Raw genomic sequence first — 21940 nt, 5'->3', positions numbered from 1 at the left:
TGGGACACAGGGAGGGACAGGACAGTGAGAGCCGGAAGTGGGTAAAACGTAGCCTGGAGGCAAGGAGGTGGAGGGTCAAGTCGGGGGGCAGGAAAACAGTTGCTCGCTTGCTCGCTAGAGGCTGGAGGAGAAGGTGCTGCTGCTGCTAAGTCGCTTCAGTCGTGTCCGACTCTGTGTGACCCCATAGAGGGCAGCCCACCAGGCTCCCCCGTCCCTGGGATTCTCTAGGCAAGAACACTGGAGTGGGTTGCCATTTCCTTCTCCAATGCATGAAAGTGAAAACTGAAAGTGAAGTCACTCAGTCCTGTCCTACTCTTAGCGGCCCCATGGACTGCAGCCTACCAGGCTCCTCCGTCCATGGGATTTTCCAGGCAAGGGTGCTGGAGTGGGTTGCCATTGCCTTCTCCGGAGGAGAAGGTAGGGGAGGGGTTTTTGTTTGCTTGTTTTTACAGGAGGGACCTTTGGGCTAGGTCTAGAGTGAATGGACATAGAAAAAATGGTGCAAGCAAAGGCCAGGTGGCTGGAATCGAAAAGATTTTATCAAGAAAGCTGGCTTGCTTTTCTGGCAGCTATGATTCTCATTCAGGTCTTGTTAATCCAGTTACAATCTATCCCAAAGAAGAAGCTTTTGTTGAACATGGCTATGAAATAACAGCTCGAATCCTCGCTCTGCTTCTTACTAGCTCTTGCCCTAGAACAAGCTAAGTCTGTTTTTTCGCAACATAAAATTCAATCCCAGCGTAAAGACACTGCTTCTGGTTTTGTCCCGTAACGGTTCCTCCTATTTCTGTGATCAGGGTCTGACCTCGTAACTTACCAAGTCAGTCAGTCAGTCAATTGAGTTGCTCAGTGTGTCCAACTCTTTGTGACCCCATGGACAACAGCCATGCCAGGCCTCCCTGTCCAACACCAACTCCCAGAGTTTACTCAAACTCATGTCCATTGAGTCAGTGATACCATCCAAACATCTCATCCTCTGTCGTCCCCTTCTCCTCCCGCCTTCAGTCTTTTCCAGCATCAGGGTCTTTTCAAATGAGTCAGTTCTTCACATCAGGTGTCCAAAGTATTGGAGTTTCAGCTTTAGCATCAGTCCTTCCAATGAATATTCAGGACGGATTTCCTTTAGGATTGACTGGTTGGATCTCCTTGCAGTCCAAGGGACTCTCAAGAGTCTTCTCCAACACCACAGTTCAAAAGCATCAATTCTTCGGCGATCAGCTTTCTTTATAGTCCAACTCTCACATCCGTACATGACTACTGGAAAAACCATAGCCTTGACTAGACGGAACTTTGTTGGCAAAGTAACGTCTCGGGTTTTTAATATGCTGTCTAGGTTGGTCATAACTTTTCTCCCAAGGGGTAAGCGTCTTTTAATTTCATGGCTACAATCAGCATCTGCAGTGATTTTGGAGCCCCCAAATTAAAGTCTGACACTGTTTCCACTGTTTCTCCATCTATTTCCCATGAAGTGATGGGAACAGATGCCATGATCTTAGTTTTCTGAATGTTGAGCTTTAAGCCAACTTTCTCACTCTCCTCTTTCACTTTCATCAAGAGGCTCTTTAGTTCTTGTTCAGTTTCTCCCAAAAGGGTGGTGTCATCTGCATTTCTGAGGTTATTGATATTTCTCCCGGCAATCTTACCAAGTACCTGGCCCTTTAAGGCCCTCCTCCCGGAGCTAGGAGAGCGGAGGCGGGCTTTTGCGTCTCTAAGGAAATGTGCTTCGCCCAGCTTTCAAAATTGACAGGCAAGTTCTGAAAAGTGACCAATCAACTCCTGCATCGGGAGGGAAGGACGTTTCCGATTTGTTGGGAGAAGGGGCAGTCATCGGCTTGAGCTCCGCCCACTCCTTGTTACGTAGGCCAGCGCGAGGCGTCATCCTCAGCTCTGATTGGCGAGTGAACTCGTATTGCTTCCGAGCCCGCTCCCTCCAGCTGTCAGATCCAGGTGGGGCTCGGAAGCAGTGCAAGGCTAGCACCCCGCGAGGGTAGCACCCTCATTCTTTGATTGACTACGTTTCTGAGCACAAGTCTCTCTCTCGCCCTCTGATTGGCTGTTTCCTTTCAGCGCCAGGGCTGTAACGGAAGGTTTTACCTGGGTCTTTAGCGGTGTCCCTTGTCTGCTCCTCGGCGCGGTGGCAGCCTAGACAAGGAGATGCTGAGCGAAGCTTGGAAGGGAGAGGGGTCCCCAGGCTGAGGGGGACCCCGTACAGGGGTCTTCCTGGCCCTCTAGGAAAGCTCATTGGACTTTCCTGATGGCTCAAGTGGGTTAAGAATCCACTTGCCAACACAGGAGCCATGGATTCAATCCCTGGCTCCAGAAGATCGCCTGGAGGAGGAAATGGCACTCCAGTACTCTTGCCTGAAAAATCCCGTGGACGGTGGAGCCTGGTGGGCTAGTGATTGGGGTCGCAGAGTCGGACAGGACTGAACAACTAAGCACGCAGCCAGTCTTAGGACGAATCTCTTCCTTCCACTGCCCCTACAGGCCTCCGACTGTCAAAGTCCCAAGATTCGATCTTCAGAGCCTTCCTCGCCCACAGGGCTCAAGGATTCCCTTAAGTTCCTTCCGTCCCCCTCCCTGCAGGAGACCCTTGGGCGCCTTCTTCTCTCCGTTGAGCCTTACCCACTCGTTCAACACCTCCAACTTAGGAGCCCTTCCGGTCTTGGGGTTTTCCACTATCCTCAGAAATGGTCAGGATGCTTTGGCAAGAGGTTACTGGAGTGAGACTGAGTTTAAGGGGTCAGATTTGTGGGCTGAAGTCTGTGCTGGAATGAGTGCCCTGGGTTTACGTGGCTCTCATGATTGCTTTTTTCTCCCCTAAGATTTTAGAATATTTTTCTTTTAAAAACTTATTTGGCTGTGCTGGGTCTTAGTTGTGGCATTTGGGATCTTTGGTGCAGCATGTGGGTTCTAGTTCCCTGACCAGGGATGGAACCTAGGCCCCTTGCATTGGGAGGGTGGAGGCTTAGCCACTGGACCACCAGAGAAAGCCCCACGATTGCTCTTTAGATTGCTTGGTAGTCAGGGTTTGCTAGAAAAGTCCACTAAAGTGGCAATGGGAGTCTGGAAGTGAAGGGCCCCAGAAAGGGAGATCACTGAGATACTTGCATTACATCATTTAAATTTTCACAATCTTTTAAAAAGTGCTCAAAATATTTTGCATTTGTATTATTTACCTTTTTCAAGTCCAGTAAAATTCACTCTTTTTGGTGTGCGGTTCCAAGTTTTGACAGATGTATAGAGCTGTGTAACTGTCACTGCTAACAAGATCCAGTGTGTTTTTATCATTCCTCCAAATTCTCTTGTGCTGTGTCTTTGTCATAATAACCTTTTTTTTCATAATAACCTTTTTAAAAAAAGTTTTCATCAGTTATTTATTGAAAATTCACTAAAAACACCAGAATCATACTATATGTTGGAGGAATTTATTTTATATAGGTTATAACCATGCTTACTTGAAGGGCTAGATGAACTTGACCTGATACATTTCACGTAAAAGTTTATTTACTCCAAGTTCTCTTATTGTCTTTAGAAAGTCTTTTATTATTTTATTCAAGTATAGTTCATTTACAATGTTGTGTTTAATTTCTGCTGTACAACAAAGTGACTCATACATATATGTATTTTTTCATATTATTTTCCATATATATATATATATATATATATATAACTGAATCACTGTGATCTACACCAGAAAATAACACAACATTGTAAACCAACTATACTGTAATTTAAAAAAAAAAACTTTGTTTAAAGGTGCCTACCATTCCAGAAGAACCAGGAAAGCAACTAAACAACAACAAACTTTTCGTAACTGAAGGGTAGCTTTCTTAGGCTTAGCAAGGCAATGACTCCATTCTGCCTGAAATCAGTCATAGGCAATACAGAAAAAAATGGGCATGACTGCGCTCCAATAAAGCTTTATTTAGGGACACTGAAATTTGAATCTCAAGTCATTTCCATGCATCATAAAACATCCTTCTTTTGATTTTTTTTTCCCCTGAACCATTTAAAATGTAAAAAATACTCTTGGTTCACAGGTGCCATCGAAGCCCACAGCCGCCCAGAGTTGACCCGTGAGGTTGTCTGGGTGACCTCACAAACAGGCGTGCCTCATCCTTTTTAAAGGCCCTCCCAACCGTTGAGAAACTAGACTGTGAGTAATCAGCTGGGGTGGGTCCTGGGTTTCTCCGAGGAAAAGCTTTTCCTTGCTCAGAAGAGTGTATTTGAAGAAGTGAAGGCAGAAGGAAAAGGAGGCAACAGAGGGTGAGATGACTGGATGGCATCACCAACTCAATGGAGATGAGTCCGAGAAAACTCCCCAAGAGACGGTGAAGGACAAGGAAGCCTGGAGGGCTACAGTCCATGGGGCCACAAAGAATTGGACACGACTGAGCGACTGAACAACTCTGGAGACATCCATCAAGCTGCTCCAGGGTCTGGGATGGAATGACCCATCCTTGGAGGATTAAAAAGAGAGAGGGAGAGAGACAGACCACACTCTGTTCTCTTTCCAGTTGCTCTGCCCCTCTCTCTGGCCTGCATCCGAGTCCTCCGGCCCAGCAGACCCTCAGTGGAACTGGATCTCAGCGTACTCTGGGGGTGCGCCCTTGGGCCTCTGGGTCTCCCACGGTCTGAGGCCTGGGAAGTTGAGGACAGCGTAATGGAGCTCCTCCTGGTTGTTCTCTGCTTCTGAGGCTTGTGGGGATGCCTTGGGTCCTGGGCAGTCGTGGGAGACGAGATGGAGCTCCTTCTGGTTCTTTCTGGCTTCCGGGGAGTGACCATCTGGAGGAGGAGGCTGGGAAGGACTGCTTGATTTGGCTTTCTGTTTCTGAGCATAAGGGGGGGCGGGGATGACCATCCTGCCTTCCTTCCTTCATTCAACAAATACTTGAGCGCCTGCCCAGTGCCAGGTACTAATTAAGGAACTGGGGTTACATCAGGCAGTGCAACAAAGACTCTGCCCTCCCTGAGCTCGCCTCTTGTCTCCAGACAGGAGCAAACTATAAACAGAAGTCTGTTGCTTAAGCCTCCAGCCTGTGGCTCTTTGCTGTGGCTGCCCTAGTGAACTGACAAATACAGGTAGATTGGTGTGAGGACCGCCACAAAACACAGAAGAGCTCCGTCAACACATACATCTCTCTCCCACATCCAAAACCCCCCTTCTCATCATCCTCCCATCCCGGACCCCTCACAGCTACTAATCTGTCCTCTATCTCTACAATCGTAACATTGGAGAGTGTTTGACACATGGGATCCCGTGTCGGTGACCATCTGAGATTGGCTTTTTTCACTTTTTTTTTTTCTTGGTCCCTAAGCTCTATCCAACTGAGGTGGGGAGAAGTGGTTTGGGTGGATTTGGGAAGAGATGTGCTGATGGATTGATTGTGGGAGGATAAAAAAAGAGAGGAGTAAGAAGTGACTTTAAGGCTGGAGGCTTGAGCACTTGGGCCAATGTGGGCTCTTTGCTGAGATGCAGAGGGTGGAGGAGAAGGGATTTAAGCGGTACTTAGTCACAAGTTTGATTTTGGACAGGCAAAGTTTGAGATGACTGTTAGACATCCGAATAGAGATGCTGCCTAGAGAGTTGGCTGTGAGTCTAGAGTTGAGGAATGAGTCTGGGAAATGTAAATTTTGGAGGCATCAGCATCTACATGTTCTCTCCTGAAAATATCGAGCATTTACCCAACACTTATTAGGTGCCCGGTACTCAATGTTTTACGGGTAGAAAATGAGCTTATCAAATACCCAGAATGAGCCTACATGGTCTGTACTACTATTATCCCCTTTTTACAGTTAAATCGAAGCACAGAGAAGTTAAGTGACTCATCCCAGAATACACAGCATGGAAAGCAGGAAGGAACCTCGTCAAACTGACTTCAGAGCCCTGCCCTTAATCATCACTAGGACATACGGCCCCTCAGTGATATTAATCATTGTGACATCATTAATTATACTTAGTCAAGTCGTTGGTAGTGGTGATAGTGAAATAGCTGCCATCTATTAAGCAATAACATGTGTTGTAATCCTCAAACCGGCCCTCAAGGAGGAAGCAACAGAGGCTCAGCAGGAGGGAGGGATATGGTCAAGGTCTCCTAGAAGTTATGTGCCAGAATCAGGGTTTGAATCCAACATCCACACCTTTTCCACTGTGAGGAAAATCGGGGACGGGTCTGGGGAGGAGCTCATACAGGAGTCAGAGAAGGGGACCAAGAGGCAGCGGCTTGGGAGCACTCACCAGGGGGCCGGCCTTAGGGATCACGTTGATGTAATCCAGGATCGTGCTCCTGCGTGAGAACCCGGACCGCGGAGCTTCTCCGGGGGCCGGGGCCGGGGCCGGGGCCGGGGCCGGGGCCGGGACCTCTGCCTGGGTCCATTTCTTCCTCAGAGCCCTCACGCTGAGGAAACACCCCGCCGCCGCCTTGGTGTGCGCCCGGGTCCCGCCCCCGTTCCCGGGGTGCCCCAGACTCCACGCCCCATCCCTCGCTGCCCCCGGCTCCTAACTCACAGGATCAGGATGAAGCAGAGGAAGAGGAGGGTGGTGACGCCAATCCCTAGAGAGACTCCGCTGGAGAACGCTCCGGAGGCGAGTCCCTTCTCATCTGCACGGGAAACGGTCAGCCGTCTCTGAACCCGTCCCATCCACGTGGGTCCTCACGTCCGCCCGCCACTAGGCGCTCAGTCTTCCGGCTCCCATGCCAGAGGTTTTCCCCTGCAGCCCCTTCCCATCGACTTCTTGGAAATTCCACTACACCCTAAGCCCAGATGTCAGGCTTTCCGATTTAAATTTCCCCTCTGCATCCCAAAGAGCTTCCCTGGTGGCTCAGACGGTAAAGAATCCGCCTGCATTGCCGGAGACCTGGGTTCAATCCCTGGGTGGGGACGATCCCCTGGAGAAGGAAATGGCAACCCACTCCAGTATTCGTGCCTGGAGAATCCCATGGACAGAGGAGTCTGGTGGGCTATACATTCCATGGAGCTGCAGAGTCGGACAGGACTGAGGGACTAACGAGCCTGCGTGTCCCCGCCCTCCCCCAGCTCCTGACCCAACCACAAGTCTCAGCCCCGGTCCCTCTCAGCCCCCGCCTCCACGGGGTGTCCAGTTGACCCCTGACCTGGCAGCAGCAGGACAGACCCGCTCTGGGCCCCGTGGGCGTTCAGGGCCTCGCAGCTGAGTCTGAGGCCGGAGCTGAGCCCCTCGCGGAGGCCCAGGGAGCCGTTGGCCCAGGGCCCGGCGGAGCTGGAGCTGACCTCGAAGGAGGCGTTGCTGAGCTCCCCCTCTAGTAGCCCCTCCCCGAGCCACCAGCGCAGGGACGGGGCCGGCTGGGCTCGGGAGGAGCAGTTGCAGCGCAGACCCTGGTCCTCCTGGGAGCAGGAGGGGCCCAGCAGCTGCGGGGGGGCTGTGGGGAGACATGGGAGGGATCAGGGGCGCCTCTCCCCTCCCTGGAACCCCGGCCTCCTGTCCCCAGGGCCCCCCACACTCACAGACCACGGAGAGGCTCAGGGAGATATTTTGGGAGCCCAGAGGGTTCTGAGCCCGGCAGGTGAACTCCCCTTCCTGCTCTGTTTGTATCTGAGGCAGCTCCAGGACTCCGGGATCTGAGGGCTGGGAGGGGCTCACAGTCCGTCCCCGTTGGGCCCAGCTCAGCTGGGCGCGGGGGTTGCTGTGAGCCACACAGAGGAGACGCAGGCTTTGGCCCTCCAGGACCTGAAGAGATGCGCCACTCTCCAAGTTTTCCAGGGCTAGGGAGAGAAGAGGTAGGATGGATGGAGAGAGGAGGGCACAGGAACCCTCCTGCCTGCTGATATGCCTGGCGTCCGTGCCCCAGTGTGGCACCCAGAAGCCCGGCTCCTCTGACACCCTTCGCTACCTGTGCGGTTTGCTTGCGAGACCATCACTTTCAAGTTCTCCGGGGCATCTGAAACAGACGGGGCGCTTGGCTCTAAACAAGGCTGGGGTTTCCTTCTGGGCCAAGTGAACGTCCCCGGGGATGAAGGGCTCGGCGGGGGAGGAGGGTTGAATCACCCTCTGACTGATTCTCCGAAGAGGAACCCAAGGGAGCTGACTGGTAAGAAGGGCAGGTCCCTGAGATACGGTGCTATGTAGCAGAAATAGGTCTTTGGTCTTCGTCCCTGCTCCACACACAGAGCTTCTAAAACTCCTGGATTTCCTGAATGGTAAGCATGATAAAGGTGCCTTGTTATTTATAACAAACCCCTTTGCACCATCCCTGAGTATACTGTTACTGAAGTGACTTTTGGAAGTGCCCAAGGTTGAGGGCTTGTTGCTGGAGGAACTGACCACGTGATCTGAGGGTTGAAACTTCCAGCCCCACCGATGGCTGATGATTTAATGAAAAGTGACTATGTAACGGGGGCTTCCCGGCTGACTCAGTGGTAAAGAATCTGTCTGCTAATGCAGGAGACCCAGGTTCGATCCCCCCCTGGAGGAGGAAGTGGCAACTCACCCTAGTATTCTTGCCTGGGAAATCCCGGGGACAGAGGTGGCTGGTGCACTACAGTCCATGGCTCACAGAGTCAGATGCGACTGAGCACACACGCATGCATATGTAACGAAGCCTCCTTAACCACCTCCCCAAATGGGGTGAACAGATGGAGATTTGGGGAACATGGTGCCCATGAAGAGGGCATGGAAGTTAGGTGCCCCTTCCCCATACCTTGCCCTAAGCATCGCTTCCATCTGGCTGTTCCTGAGTTAGAGACTGTTACAATAAATCGGTAATCTAGTGAGCAAACTATTTCTCTGAGCGGCTCAAGCAAATTCATGGAACCCAAGGAGGAGATCATGGGAACCCCCAATCAATTACTGGTGGGTCGGAAGCACAGGTGACACCCTGGACTTGTCATTGGCAGCTGAGGTGGGGGTGGGGCCAGCCTGGTGGGCCCCATCCCTTAACCTGTGGGGATCTGACTGACATTTTCTCCAAGTAGACAGGATCAGAACCGAGCTGAGCTGTAGGACAGCCCGCTGATGTGGGAGAATTGCTTGGTGGTATGGGGAAAATCCCACCCCCTCCACTCCCCTCCCCCTCCCCCCATCAAAGCTGGAAGCAGAATCTTCAGTTCCACAGGCCTGGCATTCCAGGTCCCCGTGGAGCTCTGGGACTCTGCCCCCAGCCCCTTTGCCTCCTCCCCAGCCCCCCAATCCTGGCCCCTGCCGGTCACACTCACACAGCACTGAGAGGTCCAGGCTGCGGCTCAGGAAACCAAGCCTGTTCTCAGCCCTGCAGGTGTAGCGACCCGCGTCCTCGGCCTTCACCCTGGGCAGTGCCAGCTCCAGAGTTGTGGAGCCCAAGGGGTGGGACCAAGAAAGGACTCTGTCCTGAAGGGTCCAGCTCAGTGTGGCCAGCGGCAAACTGTCCGCGGTACAGAGCAGCCGCAGGGACTGGCCTTTCTGGACTTCCAGGTGTGGGCTCTCTCCCCCGGGCTCCAGAGCTGCAGAGAGAAAGAGAGACAGCAAGAGAAGGACCGCAGGGGGAAATGCCAGTCCCCCGCCCTCCTGATACCCCCAAGTGGCCCTCAGTACCTGGCTCATCGGTGTGGGAGACTCTGATAACCAGGTCTTTGGGGGCATCTGTTAACAGGATTGGGAGTTGGTTTTGGGGAAAGTGAGTCGCTCAGTCGTGTCAGACTCTTTGTGATCCCATGGATTATACAGTCTGCGGAATTCTCCAGGCCACAATACTGGAGTGGATAGCCTTTCCCTTCTCTGGAGAATCTTCCCAACCCAGGGATCAAACCCAGGACTCCCGTATCGCAGGCGGATTCTATCCCAGCTGAGCCACAATGGAAGCCCAAGCATATTGGCATGGGTAGCCTATCTATCCCTTCTCCAGCGGATCCTCCAGATCCAGGAATCCAACCGGGGTCTCCTGCATTGCAGGTGGATTCTTTATCAGCTGAGCTGTCAGGGAAGCCTGGCTTTGGAGAGGAATGATACATTCCCCACCACCAGAGAAAACTCCCTCAGGGAAAAGAAAGTGTGACAGTCCCCTGGGAAGACAGGTGACGCATGAGTGCCCAAGATGGGCTTGAGGACGGGGACCACATGGCACCCCCGTTCCCCTCCCAGGGCCGAGCCCAGCATCGCGAGATTCCGCGCCTTCCTCCCCGCGGCCTCCAAGAGCTGCCTGTCATCGCCCAGCCGCCTCCCTCCACCTCCCCATCCCCCAAGCCTGGAGCACACCGTCCTTCGCACCCCCAGACTCACAGGCCACGCTAAGCTGGACGGTGTTCTCCGTGCTCACACCCTCTCCGGAGAAGTCCACTCTGCAGGTGAGCTCAGTGTTGTGGTCCTGGGGTCTGGGTGTGAAGGTGAGCTCTGAGAAGTAGGAAGTTCTTGGGCTGGCCTTGTGCGGGGAGACGGTGTTCCCGATCCAGGAGAGAGTAGGGACGGGACATTCGTCAAAGATCCAGTTAAACGTACAGAAGAGCGTCACCTGGTGCCCGGGCTGCAAGATCTCGGGGACGTAGATCTCCGGCTTCTGTGTCAGGGCTGGGATGGACCGAGAGAGGGTGGGATGCCAGCCCTGCCACCCATGGTCTATTCTCTACAGCCCCTCCCCAGTATGAGAAGGTGGGGGAGGAGGTTCCCCCTCTCCCCCCGCGCCCCATTCCAGCTTGAGCCAGTTCCATACCTGTCACTTCCAGATAGAACTTGTATTCCATGAAATTATATTTCACATAATCGCCTCTCTCGAACCGGAAGAAGTACAGTGCGCTGTCCTCCAGGTGTGCCTCTCTGATGAGCAAGGAGCAACTCTCACTGGGATCGCCAAGGAGCTGGAATCGGCCCCGGGTGTCTGTGTCCACGTCTTGATCTGGCTTGTTGGTGGCCACTGGCAGACTGGGTTTGGGGGTCTGGTCTCTGAACCAGAAGCCGTAAGCTGGGGTGGTGGGACTCCATCCTCTGGAGGGGTAGAAGACAGAGCAGGGCACGACAACACACAGGCCTTCTTGCACCATCACGAACTCCTGCACCTGCAGCTTGAATGAGTCCAGAGCCTGCGACGCTATGGGGGAGACAGAGGTTCAGACTGCAAGCCCAGCCTGGACCCCCGACCCCGGGCCCCTCCTGGCCACCCCCATCCACTCACCGCCCCACAGCACGGCCAAGAACAGCGGCAGGAACATCTCAGGCACTTGGACCTTCCTGGGACACACTCATTCCCCAGACGTTTTGACAGGCAGTGGGCAAGGACAGAAGGCGGAAGCTGAGCCCTGGGGGACTGATGCATGAAATGAGATTCTGGTGCACAGACCCACACGACTGGGTGGGTCTTTTCTGGACTCTCCCCACCACCACCTGGCGCCCACTTCAACTCACTCTTTCCTGGGGAGCTCACCTGTTGTCTGGGCTCCCCGAGCTGGTCGCCTTTCCCAGTCATCTCTGGGAGAGGCGGGGGAGGGCATGTGTCTAACCTTGGGGCCTGGCTTTGAGTGGGTGGAGGCTGGGGGCTCTCCCACTGAACCCTGAGTCGTTAGGGAAGCAGAAGTGAAAGTCCCCAGTAAGCCCTTCCAGGGGCCCCTGATGACTGCGGTGGATTTCTGGGGCAGAGGGTGGTGGTGGTGGTGGTGCAGGGTTGGTCTTGCCAGATAAAAGGCAGAATGCCAGTTAAAATTGGCTTTCAGATAAATAATATTTTTTTTTAGTATAAGTATGTCTCAGAAGTATATGCATGAGAGGTTCATGCGTGCATGCTCAGTCGCTTCAGTCGTGTCTGACTCTTTGTAACCCTATGGACTGTGGCCTTCCAGGCTCCTCCATCCATGGGATTTCCCAGGCAAGAACACTGGAGTGGGTTGCCATGCCCTCCTCCAGGGGACCTTCCTGACCCAGGGATCAAACCCCAAGTCTCTTATGTCTCCTGCATTGCAGGCAGAGTCTTTACTGCTGAGCCACCGGGGAAGCCCATGCATGAGATATGATTCTACTAAAATTATTCACTGTTTAGGTCCGAAATTCAACTTTAACTGAGCACTTTGCATTTTTCTTGGCTACATCTGGCAATCCCAGGCTGGTCTCTCTCCCTACCCCTTCACCCTCCCTGATGGGCTCACTGGAGCCTGGTCCCCCAAGATCTCTGCCTGCTTCCCAATCTCCCCTTCTGTCCCACAGTTGGATGACATCCATTTGTAACACCTGTTGGATAAAAACTCAGGATCCCTGGTGGTTCAGTGGTAAAGAATCTGCCTGCAAGGCAAGAGACTCGGGTTCAATCCCTGGGTTGGGACGATCCCCTGGAGAAGAAAATGGCAACTGGAGAATCCCATGGACAGAGGAGCCTGGCAGGCTACAGCCCACGGGGCTACAAGAGTCGAACACGACTTGGAGACCAAAGCAGCACCTGCTAGGGAGATGCCAACGGTGGCATCCCTGGCCGGGGAGGAGGCGTGGGAGCTGTGCAGTGAGTCAGCACAACTCCCCCAGATGTCGACTGTTGTTCCCTCACCTTGATGACTCTGTTTTGGTCACAGAGAGACGCCACACTCGCCCTCTTGACCTCCACACCCTGGGACCTTGTGTGCGGCAGGTGTCCTGCTGTGAATGGGGGAGGGGGAGCACACATAGGTAAATCAGACAATGTCTGACCTCGGGGGATCCCAGCTTGGTAAACGAAGAGCCTTAGAAACAGAAAAGCACCGAAGTGTTCATAAATGCCCCGCCCCCACACGCTGAGACAGATGTCCCCGCCTGGCCCTGGGGAAAGGGTGTTCACTTCCTCCTGGTGAAGTCAGGAGGGGCTTCCTGGAGGAAGTGACATGTAGCTATCCCTGTCTTTGGATCTGCTGTGTTAATCTGCTGTCATAAAACCACACATAATGAGTGGCTTAAACAACAGAGATGTATTTCCTTACTGTTCTGGAGGCTGCAAATTCAAGGTCAAGGTGTCAGTAAGGTTGATTTCTTCCAAAGTCTGTTTCCTTGACTTGGAGATGGCTGTCTTCTCTCCAAGTCTTCAGCTGGTCTGGCTTGTGTTTGTGTGTGTCCTTCATAAGGACAGCAGTCATATTGGACTGGGACTCTGCCCTGTGACCTCATTTCAAGTGAATTAGCTCTTTAAAGATTCTATCTCCAATTGTATATTCTGAGATACTGGGGGTTAAGGCATGAACGTATGAACTTGGAGGCCGAGGGAGCACAATTCAGCTCATAACATCCACCCTCTTCTTCATCTGCTTCCAAGTCCCCACTGCCCATCCTGAGCTTTCTCTCAGGGATGCCCTTGCATCCAGGGACAGAGGGGGAAGGGCCTCCCAGAGGGAGGAGTGAGAAGGAGAGAAGAGGCCTGGGTCCTGCTGGGGGCTTACCCTGAAGGAGCCGAGAACTGAAGTTCCCCACCCTCAAAGCTTAGATCCAGTCTTGCCCCCCGCCTTGGAGCATCTCCATGCCTCTCTGAGGCTAACGGGAGCAGGAACCAGGAGGGTGGCAACATCTCAGGCCTTCCGTGGGTTTCTCCGCACTATTCCATGCTGCTCTGTCAGTCCAAAAAGGGAGAGAGAGGACTCCCTGCTACCCTGGGGCCAAAAAGATGCCACTCTGTGGCTATCCTGTTCCTCTGAACCAACCCAGAGGTCTCCCATTCTCCCGTCAATGAACATAGGCCACCCGCGGGGTTTGGTACGCCTTCGAACCTCAGCGCTGAGCCTGAGATGTGGAGGGGAGGAGGCCTCCCGTACCAGGCGAGGTCATCTGGGCAGCTTTACGTCCGTAGCCAGGTGGCCAGAGGCAGGTGGAAACTGAGTGGGGCCAGGGGACCCTTCAGGGACCCTGCTTGCGGACCAACCCATCCCCTTCTGCAGGCAGCTGCCAAGAGGTTCCTGGAGGTGGTCCTGAGACCATCAGCTCCCCTCCTCCGCTTTCCTGGAAATGCTGAGGGTCCACTCTTCTCATCACAGGAAAAGCATTTCCGGTCACAGGCCCTGCCCTTTCCTTCCTGCCCATCCTGCTTTTCCTGGTCCCATCTTGCCTCCATCCTCACGTCACCCAAACTCTTCCTGTCAAGATCACCGAAGACCTCAAACGCTTAAAAGCCCTAGGTAAATTGTGTTCTCATCTCACGTGGATGCTGCCCACCCGGCAGCGTTCGATGTACTCGGTCGCCCCCTGCCCGCTGCTTCTTGAGGCACTGGTTCAGTCTGGCCTCTGTGTCCCCTGGAGCTGTCATTCTGAAGGCGCCCGCCGGAGCTGGGCCGCACGTGGCATGCAGAAGGCACCATCGTTGTTGTGCTAGTCGCTCAGTCGTGTCTGACTCTTTGCCGCCCTGTGGACTGTATGCTTCTCGGTTCTTGGAATTCTCCTGGAGTGGGGTGCCATTCCCTTCTCCAGGGGGATCTTCCCGACCTGAGTTCTGCCTCTTCCCCTGACTTCTGAATCTTGGAATGCATCAGGATCGCTCTCCCAAGATGTCCTGTTTCCTCCATGACCTTAAAAACTCTTGCTACATGTGATATTGTGACTTGCAGTAAATACATATTCTGGTCTTTGTTCCTGGCCCACAGCGCCCCAAACCCTTGGAGTTCCCTAAGTGGGAAGAGCAACAGGAGCATCTTTTGTTAAAAAGAAAAAAAAAAATTTGGTCTCTTGTCCTCCTCAATTCCTGAAAACACTTTGGAGCTAGAAATGGGTGTCTCGTTATTCTTAACAAACCCCTTTCCACCATACCAGAGTTTTTGTTAATGGGGCAACTTTTGGAAAGCACAAAAGGATGAGGGCTGTTTGTCAGGGGGAATGAACCGTGTGATTAGAAGGTTAGAATTTTCCGTTCAACCCCTGACCTCCCAGGAGGGGAGAGGAGCTGGAAATTGAATCAATCCCCACAGACAGTTATCTAATCAACTGTGCCTGTGGAATGAAGCCTCCATTAAAAACAAAACTAAACAGAAGCATGGGGTTCAGAATGCTTGGGGAGAATGGTACATGTTCCCAACGAGGAGGCATGGAAGCCCTGAGTCCTCTCCCCATACTTTGCCCTGTGTACCTTTTCCATCTGACTATTCTGAGTTACATATCCTTTTATAATAAGTCAGCAATCTCAGAAATAGCCTGCTTCTCTGAGCTCTTCTACTTTTCAGGGGTCCAAAGGTCATGGTTTCTGGTACCAATGTCTGCCTGTATCCCAGCATCATCCTGATGTCTTGGCCTCAGTCCCATGTACGGTCTATCTGCATGATCCATCAGTTCAACCTTTTCTAAAACATAATCTCATTAATGTTCGGCTGTGCTGGGTCTTCGTTGCCGCGTGGGCTTTTCTCTAGCTGCAGTGAGCAGGGACTGCTTCTAGTTGCAGCGCGTGGGCTCCTCGTTGCAGCGGCTTCTCTAGATGCAGAGCGCAGGCTCTAGGGCACCCAGGCTCCAGTCGTTGCAGCTCCCGGCTCTAGAGCACAGGCTCAATAGTTTGGCGTTCAGTCTCAGCTGCTTCAAGGCATGTGGGATCTTCCCGGACTGGGGATAGAACCTGTGTCTCCTGCGTTGCCAAGTGAATTCTTTACCACTGAGCTACCAGGGAAGCCCTCAACTTTTAAAATATTAAACAATCTACTCACTTATCTCCATCCCCACTTCCATTCATTACCCTAGCCTAAGGTTTCACAATCTCAACACAATTTAGAGTCAGCTAGTCCTGGTGAGTAGAAGCTGCCCTGCATGTTGTATAGAATATTGAGGAGCATTCCTGGACTCTCTACTACCCCCCCCCCCCATCCCAGGTGAGACAATAAAAACATCTCCAGGCATTGTCACCTGTTGACAAAATCACCCTTGATTGAGAATGACTATCCTAGTCACCGTTCAGTTCAGTTCAGTCCTTCAGTCTTGTCCAACTCTTTGTGACCCCATGAACCGCAGCACACCAGGCCTCCCTGTCCATCACTAACTCCTGGAGTCCACCCAAGCCCATGTCCATTGAGTTGGTGATGCCATCCAGCCGTCTCATCCTCTGTCATCCCCTTCTCCTCCTGCCCTCAATCTTTCCCAGCATCAGGGTCTTTTTAGTCAGCTCTTTGCATCAGCTGGCCAAAGTATTGGAGTTTCAGCTTCCACATCAGTCCTTCCAATGAACACCCAGGACTGATCTCCTTTAGGACGGACTAGTTGGATCTCCCTGCAGTCCAAGGGACTCTCAAGAGTCTCCTCCAACACCACAGTTCAAAAGCATCAATTCTTCAGTACTCAGCTTTCTTTATAGTCCAACTCTCACAACCATACATGACTACTGGAAAAACCATAGCCTTGACTAGACAGACCTTTGTGGACAGAGTCATGTGTCTGCTTTTTAATGTGCTGTCTAGGTTGGTCATAACTTTCATTCCAAGGAGTAAGCATCTTTTACTTTCATGGTTGCAGTCAGCATCTGCAGTGATTTTGGAGCCCCCCAAAATAAAGTCAACCACTGTTTCCACTTTTTCCCCATCTATTTCCCATGAAATGATGGGACTGGATGCCACGATCTTAGTTTTCTAAATATTGAGCTTTAAGCCAACTTTTTCACTCACCTCTTTCACTTTCATCAAGAGGCTCTTTAGTTCTTCTTCACTTTCTGCCATAAGGGTGGTGTCATCTGCATATCTGAGGTTATTGATATTTCACCATTACCACTCATCTGTATGACAAAAATCTATCAATGATTCTCCTTGCTTCCTTTTTTTTTTAATTATTGATGTATAGTTGATTTACAACATGTTAATTTCTGCTGTATGGCCAAGTGAGTCCGTTGTACACATATGCGCATTCTTTTTCAGATTCTTCTCCATATGGTTCCTCACTGGATACTGACTATGGTTCTCTGCTTCCATTTTTGCTCCCTCCCTAATGCCGTTTCAACACAGCAACCAGAGTTACTGTTAAAATATAGATCAGGTCAAGTCACCCTCTTACTCAAACATTTCAATGGCATTTCATTCTATTGAGAAGAAAAATGTAAACTAATCACCACAACGCACCGAAGTTGACCCGGTGTAACCCCAGTGATCCCCGCAGACTCATTTGGAATCCTCTTCACTTTACTGCCCGCATCCTCTCCAGTGATTCCTACCTCCTCTGTTTCTCACATTTACCAAAGTTGTTTCTGCCTCTAGCTGTCCCCTCTTCCAGGAATGTTCGTCCTGTGGCTGGCACCCGTGTTCACCGTTTTCAGCTCAGAGGCCATCTCTTCCAAAATGTTTTCCCTGAACTTACAATGAAGTTGCCCCAACATTTCCCCACCCACACACTTTTTCCCCCACCCGCAAATATCTGGTGAGGACCTCCTCTGAGCTTTCCACCTCTCCTCCGTGTGACCAGAGCACCTCCCCACTCTACTTTGCAATTGCCTTCTCATCCAAGCCACTCTTCCCCCACCCTTGGCCAGACAGCAGACGAGGGGTTACCCAAGTCTGCAAGAACCTTTTCTCAGTCAATCTTGTATCTGTCTTCTCTGCCTAAGAATGTTCAGATTGTCTCTGGCCTATCCCTGAAACAAACAAACAACACTCTGCAAGCCTCTGGTTTCCTTCTTGAATTCAGCAGATGTTGAGCACCTGCTGCCTGCCCCTGAGGTCACAAGGGAAAAGTCAGACAGCGAGGGGAAGTGAGGTGGGGTGGGTGGGTAGGTAGGGGTTGGGGAGGTTGAGGAGGAAGAAGGGAGGCCAGCAGGTGTGTGTGTACGTGTAGGTAGGTGGGTAGGCAGCTCAGGATTCTTTCCTAGGAAGGATGTTGGGTGTGGGTCTGAGGACTGGACTCAGGATGAATGAATGAAAATGATGTAGGGAAGCATCCCAGGGGTGAATGGAGAATCCGAGTCTGGCTATATTTGAGTCGCTGGGGGTGCTGAGGAGCCTTTGTTGGGGAAAGGGGCTATCTTAGACACCACCTGTGTGATCAGTTGCGTCAGACTCTTTGCGGCTCCGTGGACTGTAGTCCACCAGGCTCCTCTGCCCATGGAATTTCCAGACAAGAATACTGAAGCGGGTTGCCATTTCCTCCTCCAGGGGATCTTCCCGACCCAGGGATCGAACCAGCGTCTCTGGCATCTCCTGCATTGACAGGCAGATTGCTTACCTACTGCGCCACCTGGGAAGCTGTTGTTGTGCTTAGTCACACAGTCGTTTCCAACTCTTTGCAGCCCCGTGGACTGTAGCCTGCCAGGCTTCTCTGTTTATGTGGGATTCTCCAGGCAAGAATACTGGACTGGGTTGCCATGCCCTCCTCCAGGGGATCTTCCCAACCCAGGGATAAAACCGAGGTCTCCCGCACTGCAGGCAGATTCTTTACCGTCTGAGCCACCAGGGAAGCCCACCTGGGAAGCTAGACACGCCCTAGCTGGCATCTTGGTGTCATTCGGATACACCTGTCTGTCTCAGCTCCCACCCACAGCACTTGCACTGCAGTTCATAACGCTGTCCCCAGAGGGCGCTCCACCTCCCCCAGCGCAGACTGACCCCTGTGCCCCAGTCACCAGGATCTGTGCTGTCCAGAGTCCTGAAGAACTGCAGCTCCCTCAGGAATGTTTCCCAGGTTCTGGACACATTTGCAAATGATGCTTGTCAAAAAAGGCTGCATTCATACTCACTGAGCCTAGGAACAAGGAGTCTGCTCCTCTCACTGTACCTCAGTACAGCCGAGTCTCTGCTGGAGGGAGCATGTCAAAGAAGCACTTAGTTAGCACAACCACCCCACTGCCCTTACCCTTCCTGAAATTTGAAACACCTCAGTATCTGCCCCCACAGACTTTCACAGTGTCATTCTCAAGTGACTTCCACTGAGACACATCAAACCTGTGATGTCTACACAAGAGAGTGTTCCTGTGGTATTTCGGCCTGTTCCTGCTCCTGTATTGAATGAATGAGTGGAGTCGCTCAGTCGTGTCTGACTCTTGTGACCCCATGGACGGTAGCCTACCAGGCTCTGCGGTCCGTGAGATTTTTCAGGCAAGAAAACTGGAGTGGGCTGACATTTCCTTCTCCAGGGAATCTTCCCAACCCAGGGATCGAACCCGGGTCTCCCGCATTGCAGACAGACACTTTACCATCTGAGCCACTATTAGACATACCAAAAGCAAGAAATCATGAAACCCTTAGAAGAAAATATAGGCAGTAGTCTCTTTGACATTGGTCTTAAAGACATCTTTTAGTCTCCTCAGGCAAGGGAAACAAAAGCAAAAATAAATCAACGAAACTCTAAGAAACTAAAATGCTTTTCCACAGTGAAGGACAAAACAAAAACACAGCCTACTACATGGGAGAAGATATTTGCAAACAGTATATCTAATAAGGGGTTAATATTCAAAATATACAAAAGCCTCATGAGACTCAACATCAAAAAGAAAAAAAAGCACTCTGACTAAACATAGGCAGAGGACACGAGTAGACATTTTTCCAAAGAAGACAAACACATGGCCAAGAGACACAAGAAAAGATGCTCAGTACCACTCGTCTCCAAGGAATGCACATCAAAACCAGAATGAGCTACCACCTCACACCTTTCAGAATAGCAGTTACAAAAAAAGACAACAAATAGCAAAGATGTGGATAAACGGGAACCTTTGTGCACTGTTGATGGAACTGTGAATTGGTGCAACCGTTGTGGGAAACAATACAGAGGTCCCTCATAAAATTAAAAATAGAATCGCCATACGATCCAGCAATTTCACTTTGGGGTATTTACTCAAAGAAAACAGAAACAATAAGTTGACAATATATATGCACACCAATGTTCACTGCAGCATTATTTACAATAGTCAAGATATGAAAGCAGCCTAATGGTCCATTGATAGATGAATGAGTATATAATATACATATGATATTACTCAGACATAAAAAATGAAATCTTTCCATTTTTGACAACTTGGATGAATCTACAGCATATTAAGGGGACTTCCCTGGTGGCTCAGAGGGTAAAGAGTCTGCCTGCAATGCAGGAGACTCAGGTTTGATCACTGAATCAGGAAGATCCCCTGGAGAAGGGTATGGCAATTCAGTCCAGTATTCTTGCCTGGAGGAGAAGGCAATGGCACCCCACTCCAGTGTTCTTGCCTGGAGAATTCCAGGGATGGCAGAGCCTGATGGGCTGCCATCTATGGGGTCACACAGAGTTGGACATGACTGAAGCAACTTAGCAGCAGCAGCATTCTTGCCTGGGGAATCCCATGGACAGAGGAGCCTGGTGGGTGATGATCCATAGGAATGCAAAGAGTCGGACATGACTGAAATGGCTTAGCACACATGCAGGCAAGGCATATTATGCTAAGTGGAATAAGTCAGGTACAGAAATACAAATACCATATGTCCTGTACATGGAATCTAACAAAGAAAGCATGCAAACAAAACAAAATGAAAACAGACTCATAGAAAACAAATGGGTGGTTGCTGGAGGGGAGGAAGTGGTGGTGGTGAGGCAAAACAGGCAAAGGAGATGAAGAAGTGCAGACCACCACCTATAAAAACAGTAAGCCGTAAAGATGCAATAAACAGCATAAGGAATGTGGTCAAGGATACTGTAATAACTTTGTGTTGGGACAAGTAGTTACTAGACTTACCGTGGTGATCAGTCCATAATGTATGCAAATGTCAAATCACTACCTAGTACACCTGAAACTAACACAATATTGTTCATCGATGCTCTTTCAATAAAAATTAAAGAGCCCTTAAGATATTGACCCAACATGCAAATATCCTAACTGTCATCAAGTAAAAGACTAGTATTATTTAAAGAAATACAAGACCATGTCATCAACCACATAAAATTGACAATGTCCAGCAATCAGTGAAAAATTACTAGACATAAAGAAGTAGGAACATATGACACTTGATGAAAGAAAAATTACTCAAGAAGACATGACAGAGGAAACAGACCTAGCAGACAGATTCATTAAAGCATTTATTACAAATATGATCCATATACTCAAGGACATAAAGGAAAACATTAACACAATAAGAGAAGAAATATGAGGTTAAAAACTAAGGAAGTGAACTTCTGGAGATGAAAATAAATGATCTGAGGTGAGAATTTCACTGAATGAGACTAAGAACTGATTCAGCATTGCAGAAGAATAATCAGTAAACTTGAAGATGTAGAACAGATCCTATTCAAACTGAAGAGTATAGAGAAAAAAGACCGGAAATGGTGAACAGAAGCTCAGGGCCGATAATGAGATAACATTGGGCAATACCACATATGTAAAATTGGAGATGCAGAGGAGAATAGGAGAATAGAGACAGGAAGACTAGAAATATATACATATATATATATAAGACTAGAAATATATATATAATACAAATATACATATATAAACATTGACTTCAATTTCACAAATTTGATCACAAGTATAAAATTTCAGATTCAAGATACTTAACACACTCCAAGTAGGATAATCTCTGTCTGTCTCCCTCTCACACACACACACATACACATTTACACACCAAGGCACATATTAATTAAATTATTTATTTTTAAACCATGCCTCATGGCTTGTGGGATCTTAGTTCCTCAACTAAGGATTGAACTCAGGCCCTTGGCAATGAAAGTGGGGAGTCCTAACCACTGGACAGCCAAAGAATTCCCTTAATCAATTTTTTTAAACCCAGTGAAAAAGAGAAAATGTTAAAACCAGCCAGAGAAAGATATAAACTACAAAAAAAGATGAAAGTAACAGCAGAATTCTCATAAGAAACTAGGCAAGCCAAAATAATTTGAACAAAAGAAAGGAGGAAAATTTAACCTAGAATTCCTAATCCAATAAAAGTATCTTTCCAAAACTGATGTAAATGAAAACTTTTCCAGGGAAACAATGGCTGAGAGAATTCATTACCAACACACCTATACTACAAAAATATAGGAAAAGACCTTCAGGTAAAAGGAAAATGATACTATAGAGAAAATATTTGGTTTTTGTTTAGTTGCTAAGTCGTGTTCAACTTTTGAACTGTAGCCTGTCAGGCT

The 21940-nt window shown here is 50.2% G+C and overlaps 1 protein-coding gene across 4 annotated transcripts; it reads right to left on the bottom strand.

The window, feature by feature from the left end:
* Nucleotides 1-3907: 3907 nt before the first annotated feature.
* SIGLEC10 (sialic acid binding Ig like lectin 10) lies at nucleotides 3908-11547 on the bottom strand. Of its 4 annotated transcripts, none has more exons than XM_055411392.2 (12): nucleotides 11370-11547; nucleotides 11121-11252; nucleotides 10662-11036; nucleotides 10235-10519; nucleotides 9551-9598; nucleotides 9196-9459; nucleotides 7875-7922; nucleotides 7489-7746; nucleotides 7119-7403; nucleotides 6512-6605; nucleotides 6242-6401; nucleotides 3908-4788 (listed from the first exon to the last, which is right to left on the bottom strand). In XM_055411392.2, exons 2-12 carry the CDS (start codon nucleotides 11155-11157, stop codon nucleotides 4426-4428), a joined length of 2217 nt encoding a protein of 738 aa, XP_055267367.2. In that variant the 5' UTR covers nucleotides 11158-11252; nucleotides 11370-11547; the 3' UTR covers nucleotides 3908-4425. The 4 variants fall into 4 exon arrangements, with proteins under 4 accessions (XP_055267367.2, XP_088686195.1, XP_088686194.1 ...); XM_088830068.1 differs by having other exon boundaries at nucleotides 4433-4834; nucleotides 11370-11539; XM_088830069.1 differs by lacking the exon at nucleotides 7119-7403.
* Nucleotides 11548-21940: the final 10393 nt, after the last annotated feature.

The sequence above is a fragment of the Moschus berezovskii genome, chromosome 22 (assembly GCF_049115385.1).
Source record: "Moschus berezovskii isolate FMDL1 chromosome 22, NW_MosBer_1.0, whole genome shotgun sequence".
Classification (NCBI taxonomy): Eukaryota; Metazoa; Chordata; class Mammalia; order Artiodactyla; family Moschidae; genus Moschus; species Moschus berezovskii.
The sequence above is the reverse complement of the archived record's forward strand: the minus strand, read 5'-3'. Positions and strand labels throughout refer to the sequence as shown.

Coding starts and splice junctions, on each gene's coding strand:
- SIGLEC10 (XM_055411392.2), bottom strand. CDS start 11,157: ATGTTCCTGCCGCTGTTCTTGGCCGTGCTGTGGGGCG. Junction 11,037..11,120: donor CTTGGCCGTGCTGTGGGGCG/GTGAGTGGATGG, acceptor TCTCCCCCATAG/CGTCGCAGGCTCTGGACTCA. Junction 6,402..6,511: donor CTCTGCTTCATCCTGATCCT/GTGAGTTAGGAG, acceptor GTGTTTCCTCAG/CGTGAGGGCTCTGAGGAAGA.